Here is a 10112-nt window from a genome sequence, read left to right on the forward strand (position 1 = left end):
AAATCTCTGTACTGAGCAGAATCCTTTCATTTCCAGGAATCAAGAAACCCGGGGCCGTCAGCGTAAACGTGCTCCTCTGAGCGGAGCCTTCGATTCCGTCTTCAAAGCAGGAGACAGAAGACATCGTCAAGCCAACACAACGTCCCACCCCTTTGAAAGAGGAATGGAAAGGATGCACCGAGTGTCCACGGTCGACGTGAATCGTCCCGTGTGCGTGCCACACGTCCGCCCGCGCAGCCTCCCCGCCATCTGCATGGATGCTGGGCTCACAATCGGACAACGGAAGGTCACGTGGAGACTCCGGGGACTGTCCTCTGAGCGCGAGAAGGTGCGCCTGACCTAGGGTCACACCAAGCCGTTTCTGGAGCCGTTGGGCCACAGTCTCGAGAGCACACTGGCTGCCTTCAGGCAGGCAGGTCGGCACCTGGTGAGCCCCCTGGCTGCTCTCACGGGTCAGGGTCGGGGGAGATGGTGATGAACAGGAGGTAGACTACATAACGAACCAAGAGTCATGCAGAAGCAAACGCCCCAGCAGCGGTAAATCCGAAGAGGTGGGACCGAGTGTCAGAACCACTGGTGCTCGGGCCTCGGTTCTCAGTCTGTCACCGGGCCTTCCGAGGGAGCCCAGCAGCCAGCCTCCGCCTGCCCACGACTGAGCCACTTCTGGAAACCTGAGAGCGGCTGCAAGCACACAGCGGTTCTGAGGCTTATGGGGGTCCTGCACTGCTCCACACCGCCCCTCGTTCCCGGGCCGGAACAGGGCGGACAGGGAACCCAGGCCAGACCGGCGGCCTCCCCCTGCCACCGAGCCCGGTCTCCTCCCTGCTCCCGCAGTGGCTACGCTGGTGAGACCCTGTTGTGTCGCCACCGCCTCGTGACCACAGGGGAGGCAAACCGGCCTGAGCAGGAGAAGGGGGACAGTGCCAAGGAAGGCACAGAGAGGTTCCCCGGTGGCCTCACGGTCCTGCACGTCTGCTGAATGCCCTCCCCCCCCCCAGCTGCCCCTCACTCCCATCTTTACACAGCTCCCCCATAAACACCTCCCCTCATCCCTCCCTGCCCGGCTGGAAGTGCCTACTTTCTCCCTTTGGGCCTAACGCAGCCTGTATCTTCCTCAATTATATTTCTTGGCACATTTCGCTGCAATTATTTGTTTGTAAGTGTGTCTGTCTCACCAGCTTTCAGAACAAACGGGACTCGACCTCAGCACAGCGCCCGGCACGCAGGGAGGGCTAAGTGAGTGTCCGCCTGCCACATGGCCCAGCAAGGACCACGATGTGCAAACTCACGGTCACTATCGGGCCAGAACTTATACACAAAAGACAACGTGCCCACCTCCGCTGTACTGTAGTAACGAACGAGACTCTAATTTCAAAGTATCACAGAAAACAGGTAAGTGGTGAATATATTATCCATATTCTGTATTACAGGCACGTGAATTAGCGCATAAATCGCAGAATTCATTTAAAGACCCAAAACTGTCTTTAGTTAGCACAAGGTCATAGGCAGAGACGATACTTTCGTTCGTCTACCTATGAGGAAACCTCTGGTGTGCCTTGCTATGTCTCAGAAGCGCTGTGAAAGGTAAGATCTAACATAGTGCGGTTGTGCGCTTTGTTTCTGAGCTGCAGAGCTTATCAAATTCCGCGTGTGACTGGCAGTCGACCTCAGGGACCACACAGAAGGGCCAGGCGGCCTCCTCTTTGGAGCGGGAGGAGCCCCGGCCTGCACACCCACCCTGCTCTCTGCCGAGGAGGAAGGGCCCTCACACGGCCGTCACCAGACTAGGCCTTTCTCCTCCCTCTCCCTGGACTGGCAAGTAAACCCAGAGGGCAGAGGGGACAGGAACAGTCTAACACCTGGTGGACAGCAATTCTCAAAGCAGCTGGATCTCTCCAGTGAGAGACTGTCAAGGGCCTGTCGCCTGGGGAGAAAAAAAGAAAAAAAAAAAAAAAAAAAAAAAACAAATTGATGAAGCATCACCCTGGAAAGGATGTGACACTTAAGAAAGGTCCCCAGAGGAGAGAGAGCAAGGTCGGACTGCAGATGGGGAAGGGAAGGGCCTGGTCATGTTGCACGGAGATGCTTCTGTTCCCCACGGCGGGCCCTGCCTGCACGCCTCGGCAATAATGACCACGAAGGCCTACTGTCCCCCATTTCAATCAGATGCTCTGATTTTTAACTTATTTTTTAACTTTAGGGGGGCAGGGGGAAGGGAGAAAATGCCAAGCAGGCTCCAAGCTCAGTGTGGGGCCCGACGCAGGGCTCAATCCCGTGACAGGGGCATCATGACCGGAGCTGAAATCAAGACTCAGATGCTCACCCGACGAAGCTACCCAGTTGCCCTACTGATTTTTATAAAAAAAACACACAGAAAAGTACAAAGTAGAAGAATAACAAATATTGGGGCGCCTGGGTGGCTCAGTCGGTTAAGCAGCCGACTCTTGATTTCAGCTCAGGTCACGATCTCACAGTTTGTGGGTTTGAGCCCCATGTCGGGCTCTATGTTCACTGTCTGGACCCTGCTTTGGATCCTCTGTCTCCCTCTCTCTGCCCCGCCTCCGTGCCGTCTCTGTCAAATAAATAAATGTTTAAAAAAACTGAAGAAAAAAACCCAAACAAACGCCTGGGGCACCTGGGTGGCTCAGTTGGTGGGGCAACCGGCTCGGGCTCAGGTCATGATCCCACGGTTCGTGAGTCTGAGCCCCGCAGTGGGGTCCGTGCCATCAGCACAGAGCCTGCTTCGGTTCGATCCTCTCTCTCTGTCCCTCCCCGCTCGTGCTCTCTCTCCCGCTCAGAAACAAACAAACAAACAAACGAATGAATAACAAATACGTACCTACCACCCAGTGAACCAAACTCAGGGGCAGCTGCTCCCGGTTACGGCGGCCGTGAAGCCTACAGGACTGCCGGGAACAGTACGCCTCTCGGGCACCGCGTCTTCGGGGAGCCTGGCTGCTAGGCGCACAAGACGGAAGCAGAGGCCAGTACCCACCTTGCACCAGTTTCACCTGACCACACGCCGAGGTGAGGTCTAGATTAAAGGCTCTCGGGGACAGGCTATTGTTGGCCTTATGACTGCCATACCCCCAGCCTATCACACCCGTGCCCAGCACAGAAGGTGCTCCTTAAGTGTTGGATGAATGAATGGAGTTAGAAAGACACAGACTGGCTTCTGAGGCCCAAGTTGCTCGCAGGGATTACTATGAAGACGGGCTGTGGAAGCCTTAACCTCTGCGGCTTATTTCCATGTCCTTCCCTGCACGAGGCCTCGACCTCAGCTGGGAGGCAGTCATGACTGCCCCCCACATGACTGTGGAACAAGGCAGACAGGAGTCTGGCAAAACTACCCCCACACCACCCTCCCTGACGGAAGGCTTACCAAGCAAGAGCTCTGAGTAATCAGCTGTGGGTGCCTACATGTGCCTCTCTGGTCAATACTCGACGGGTAGTAGTGATTCCATGTTCTTTACAGGGACAAAGACTCAAACCCCAGTGTTACACGGAGATGCTGTATTCCCTAGCCATTCCGGATGTTCCTGCTCTTTAGAAGATTAAGATTTCTTTCTGTGACAACTGCATCTTCCAGTTCTGTAGACTGTTCCACCGTTATTTTATTTTATTTTATATTTTATATTTTATTTTATGTATTTTAACGTTTATTTATTTTTGAGACAGAGAGAGACAGAGCATGAATGGGGGAGGGTCAGAGAGAGGGAGACACAGAATCTGAAACAGGCTCCAGGCTCGGAGCTGTCAGCACAGAGCCTGACGCGGGACTTGAACTCACGGACTGCGAGATCATGACCTGAGCCGAAGTCGGCCGCTTAACCGACTGAGCCACCCAGGCGCCCCTCCACCGTAATTTTTGAAGTTAACTTGAAAAAGCATGTCAAGGTGAGAAATGTCCCCGGTTGGATCCAGCGATGGGTATTAAGGCGAGTGGGCAAAAGCTTCAGGGGCAACAGGACACCTGCATCGCCTCAAAGCACCCCCCCCCCCCCCCCCCCCCCCACCGCGTATATGACAGTACCCGGGAGCTTGACAGCTGAAACCCAGCAGCCACGGCCTTTACTGAGCCACGAAGGCTCGCGTCGCTACGAGGGGGCACACCATCGCTTCCGCAGTTTTCTGGCCAAAAACGAATAATCTTGTCCTAACAAGGAGGAAATACCAGACAAACCCAAGTAGGGACATTCCACAAAATAACGGATCGGTGCTCTTTGATGGTGTCAAGGTCACAGAAACCAAGGAAAGATGGAGGACCGTCACTGACTACAGACTAAGGCAATGTGGGGTCCTGAGCCAGATCCTGGCACACAGGGAAGTCCCCAGTGGAGAACGGTGCAACCAGAAAAAGGTCTGTTGTTTCATTCACGATATGGAACCAACATAAGTCTCCCGGTCAAGGCGGCCGTGCTACGGCTGTGGGCCAGGTCAGCCTTAGGGGCGACGGGGTGAACAGCGTATGGAAACTGAACGGAAAAATCGACCAGGCAGACCGCATAAATACATGACAAAAATACAAATAACTCATTAGAAAAAAGTGGCAAAAGCACCAAAGGCACATCCCAGAAGGCACACAGAGCCGATAAGCATCCTCAGGGGAATTTCAATGACACCACGAGAAGCTACTATCACAATTTTAAAGCCAGGTAACACTAGTATCAGGGAGCTAACGGGGACCCTTTTCTGCTGCTGGCAGACGTGTTACAGGGACGACCACCCTGGAACATGACCTGCTGCATCTGGTCCATTTGGAGGCATAGGTGTCCGCGGCCTGGGCAGCCCTCCTCACCCGGTACGTGTCGCAAGGACACCCCTGAACACATGCGTCTGGAGACACAAAAGAGAGACCACAGCAGTTCTGTGTGGAGTGGCAAAACACGGAAGACGGTTCCCAAGCACAGCTTTGAGAGAACGGACGGATCCCGTTTATTCCCACCGTGGACAGACGGCCGCAGAGAAAATGAAGGAACCACAGCCACACCAGCAACGCGAATGAATTCCGAAATCGCAAGTCACAGGAGAGCATATTCACTATGAAACCATTTATATAAAGTTTGAAAGTAGACAAGACGGTTTAAAAATACATCTCGTAGCAAAACTGTCAAGAAAGGGACTGATGGTTCAAAACGTGGGGTCCCAGCTCACAGGGCAAAGGGAGTGAGAGTCACAGGTGCTTCTGGCCCCCCGGGGTGTGGACGGACGGACGGATGGCGGGCACAGCTGCTCCTGTTACAGGGGAAGTCTGAAGCCCTGTCTAGAGCGAATGAAGGGTCGTTAGGAAAAAGCCAAACGCAAACAGGCGTGTCTTCAATGAATCTAAATGACAAAGACGACCAGGCATGTTTCAAAACTTTTGGACATTAAAACGGAAGGAAAGAACCCAAAGAGAGCAAGTGGACGGTTCGGATTAGCAACCAAGGAGCTGATCTGGAAGGAAACAGTCACCACCTGCCAGCCAGGAGCTGCACCGTACAAGACGGAAAGCGGTTTCAAGGAGACGTTAACTTCCCACCATGAACAAGGCCTGAACATTTTAAGCTCCTTGAGTTACACGGAGCTTTAACAATACTTTGTACTCCTTGTACTTACTTAGCCAGAATGAATGAATATTGCCCCTGCTGAACCATTTAGATAGCTTCATTTGCCTCCAGTGTGTTTGCTGTTGGTGGTGTTGAATATTAGGATGTACAGCAATTTGCAGCTTGCCTGTACTTTGACAGTTTTTAAGGAACTCCTGAAGGCCAAAACCGGTCATGAAAATCACGATCGTGCAGCCTGGGGGAGGGCTCACTCACCAGCTGGAACTCGCTCCTCCGGCTAAAAGCCTCCCTGATGCCGGAGTCCCTCCAGAGAGCGCTCAGGGCGGGGACGTACAGCTGGAAGGTGGCAGGCTCCACGGGCAGCCCCGCCTTGTTCTCAAAGGCCAGGAGAAACATGCCGTGCTTCTCATTTTCCGAATACTGCCATGGGATGCCCAGCTTGTCTCGCGCATCCACGAGGACCCGTGAGCCCTAGGAGATAAAGGAGACAGAGAGGGTTTAATTACACTCCCAAGACCGCACCACGACAGAGAGCCTCGGCACAGGCCTTGACCGTCACGCAGCAGCAAACTCATAGGCTATCAACCAGGGTCTGTCTCCTGGTTCGTTTGGTCAAGTCACCCGTGTCTCAACTCGCTGAAACCTGGCAGCTCCTCGACACCAGGAGGACACGACGGTCTGAGAGCCTGGAGCGAATGGGCGAGCCACCAACAGGTGGCCAGTAACCACCAGACGGGACAAAACTGAGATGCACAAGCTGAGCGGCCTGCCCCCCCGAAACAGGGGCCCGTGGGCACATCCTGGATTGAATGCCGCCACTGTTAGTGATGAGGAGAGGCTGTTTTTCATTATTTGGCTTAGTTCCTCACTGTTAGAAATAGAGTATTCTTGGCCCCTTTCTTACCTCACAGACAGGTTAAGAAAGGGGATGGAGAAACAGCCTCAACCCAGGTAGGTGTCCAGTCCGCGGGGGACACTGTCCTGGGGATAACGGCCCCCCTGGGCAGTAACGAGGTCCAGTTCATCATTCTCACCCCAGGGCTTCCAAATTAGCAACACCATATGGAAGCAAGTCTCTGAGTTCTTCTGAGGGGACCCAATGAACGCTCTCTGCCACCGTGAATCCTGCGGGGGGGGGGGGGGTGGGCAAAGACCAGCGGGGGGCCTGTCTGCAAAAGCCTTCACAGGCTCAGGGTGGTCTGGTGGGGCCTGGAACGGCAGGGGGCAGTAACTCATCTCCTGGCACAGAGAACACCAGGACCTCACTGCTACTGGGCACTTGCTTTAAAAAAACAGTAATAATCAGGGCACCTGGGAGGCTTAGTCGGTTGAGCGTCTGACTTTGGCTCAGGTCACGATCTCGCCATTGACGAGTTCGAGCCCCGCATCAGGCTCTGTGCTGACAGCTCGGAGCCTGGAGCCTGCCTCGGATTCTGTGTCTCCCACTGTCTCTCCTCCAACCCTCCCCCGCTCCTGCTCTGTCTCAAAAATAAATAAACATTAAAAAATAATAATAGTAGCGGCTTTATAGGATATATGTCACATACAATCCCCCCATTTAAACTGTACAACTCAGTGGAAGTTTCACGTCCAACAACTTGGGTCAGAGCGGATTCATTCATCATCAGTTGTGCCTTCCTTGTATCCCTGCTGTAGCATGTGTGGGGTCTACAACTTTCATTTCTGCATTGAAACACTGAGCCGGATGGTAACGGGGACCAAAAAGAGTAGTGCAATTTGTCCTCCAGGTCTAGACCGGGACTGTCCGGTGACAGATGTTCCTGCGAGTTCCCTCCTCGGGGCCCACACTCGTCTGCCATCCGTAACCAGGCCCATTTCTACTGATCCACAAACACATGTCCAAGGCTCACAGGCACCATGGGTAAACAGGTTTATGAAGCAGAGTCCGATCTGTAGAAACTCGGAATCTAGCTAGGGAAACAGACCTATGAATTAAAACAATTGATAACCATTCACCATAAAAATACTCAGAAAACTAGGAATAGAGGAGAACTTCCTTCACTTTGAGAAGACTCACAAAAACTGACAGCTAATGTCATAATTAACAGTGAAGGACTGAATCCTTTTCTCTAAAATCAGGAACAAGAGAAGGCACCCACTTGTGGAGGTGCCAATGAATACAGTACTGGTAGTTCTAGCCAGTAATGGCAAGGTAAAGACATACAAGGTATAGAGATCAGCAAGAGGGAAAAATGAAACTGAGTCTATTTGCAGATAAAACGAAATGATGGTCTATGTGGAAAATTCCAAGGAATCTACCAAAAAAACTTCCTCGTGAATTCATTCGGCAAGGTCGCCGGATGTAAAATTAACCTATAGAAATCAACTGTCTTTCTACTTACTAGCAACGAACGTGTGGAAACTGTAATTTAAAATGCCGTATCAACAATCACTAAGAAAGTAGAAATCGTATAAAACATGTCCAGGACCTGTATGTTGAAAACTACAAAATGTTGACGAAAGAAACCAAAGTCAACCTAACAAATGGAGAGACATACCATGTTCATGGATTGGGAGTTTCAAAATAGTAAATATTTTCTCTAAATTGATATACAAGTCTAACACAATTTCTATAAATCCCAGCAAGATCTTTTAGGGGCACGAATATGGATATATGAGTGCTGTATATAGATGTGTATGTGTGTGTGTGTGTGTGTGTGTGTGTGTGTGTGTGTGTGTGTGTGTAGCTATCCCAAAATTTTTGGAAAGGTACTAGATTAGCTGCAACAATTTAGAAAAAGAAACTCAGTGAAAGGAATCACTCAACTCAATTTCAACACTTACTATATAGCTATGGTAATCAAGATTGTGCGGTACTGGTGACAGGACAGGAACAGACACATAGATCAACTGAACATAACTGAGAACCCAGAGATGGCCCCACATAAGTGTGGCCCACTGAGTTTTATAAAGATCCAATTACAGAGAGGGAGAACAGCCTTTTCAACAAATGATGCGGGAGCAGCTGGGCATCCACAGGCAAAGGAAAAAAGAACCCTGACCTCCAACCTCACATTTTATACAGAATCCACTCAAGGCAAAACTAGAACATAGGAGAAAATCTTCCGGATCTACAGTTTGGTGAATAGTTCCTAGGTGACGCAATGCATAATTTAAAAAAGAAAACATCGGGGCGCCTGGGTGGCGCAGTCGGTTAAGCGTCCGACTTCAGCCAGGTCACGATCTCGCGGTCCGGGAGTTCGAGCCCCGCGTCGGGCTCTGGGCTGATGGCTCAGAGCCTGGAGCCTGTTTCCGATTCTGTGTCTCCCTCTCTCTCTGCCCCTCCCCCATTCATGCTCTGTCTCTCTCTGTCCCAAAAATAAGTAAATGTTGAAAAAAAAAATTAAAAAAAAAAAAAAAGAAAACATCAAGAAACTGGACTTCATCAAAATTAAAACTGTGCTCTGCAGAAGACTCTCTGAAGAGGCTGAAAAGATGCTCTATGGACTAGGAGGCAATACCCACCACACATCTGACAAAGGACGTGAATCTAGAATTTATACAGAACACTCAAAACTCAACAGTTAGAAACACAATCCAGTTAGGAAATGGGCAGAAGACATGATGAGACGTTTCGCCAGAGAGCACGCAAGCAGGTGAGAGACCAGATGTTCAAGGCCACCAGCCATCAGGGCAAAGCAGGTTAAGACCAGAGAAGGTACCGTTACACAGTATTCAAACAGCTGAAACGAACAAACAAAACCAGTGACAACACCAGAGGGTGGTGAGGGCACAGAGGTATTTAATCTCTCATACACTGTTGACGGGACCTAAGGCGGCACAGCCACTCTGGAAACCGTTTTCCGGTTTCTTAAAAAATTAAACCTGTATTTATCAAACAATCCAGCCATCTCACTCCTGGGCAGTGACCTCAGAGAAATGAGAATTTACGTCCGCACAGAAACATGTGCAAGAATGTTCATAGCAGCTTTATTCATAACAGCCTAGAGCTGGAAACAGCCCCAAAGTCCTTCAATAGACAAATGGTCACACGCTGTGGGGCCCCCGTACCAGGAAAAAGGACATGGCAGTAAAAGGGAATGAACACTTGATTCATGGAACAACCTGGACGGGGCTCAAAAAAAATTATGCTGGGGCGCCTGGGTGGCGCAGTCGGTTAAGCGTCCGACTTCAACCAGGTCACGATCTCGCGGTCCGTGAGTTCGAGCCCCGCGTCGGGCTCTGGGCTGATGGCTCAGAGCCTGGAGCCTGTTTCCGATTCTGTGTCTCCCTCTCTCTCTGCCCCTCGCCCGTTCATGCTCTGTCTCTCTCTGTCCCAAAAATAAATAAACGTTGAAAAAAAAAGTTAAAAAAAAATTATGCTGAGTAAAAAAAAAAAGCCAGTCCCAGAAGATCACATGCTACGTGATTCTGTGTAGACTATTCTTGAAGTGACAAAATTATAAAGACAGAACACAAATTAGTGGCTGCCAGGGACTGGGAACGGCAGAGGAAGCAGGGGGGTGGGGGACGGTCCCAGGGTAGCTGGAGATCCACACACACACACACACACACACACACACACACACACACACACACACA

The 10112-nt window shown here is 51.1% G+C and overlaps 1 protein-coding gene across 1 annotated transcript in view; it reads right to left on the minus strand.

Annotated features, from left to right (window-relative positions):
* Positions 1-10112, minus strand: part of GNA12 (G protein subunit alpha 12) — a 134878-nt gene that overhangs the window by 59340 nt on the left and 65426 nt on the right. The window contains exon 4 of the mRNA XM_040455633.1: positions 5805-6020. Coding sequence (XP_040311567.1) covers positions 5805-6020 — 216 coding nt within the window. The remainder of the gene's footprint in view (positions 1-5804; positions 6021-10112) is intronic.

This window comes from Herpailurus yagouaroundi, unplaced genomic scaffold (genome assembly GCF_014898765.1).
Source record: "Herpailurus yagouaroundi ecotype Mexico unplaced genomic scaffold, PumYag 216, whole genome shotgun sequence".
In the NCBI taxonomy this organism is placed as follows: Eukaryota; Metazoa; Chordata; class Mammalia; order Carnivora; family Felidae; genus Herpailurus; species Herpailurus yagouaroundi.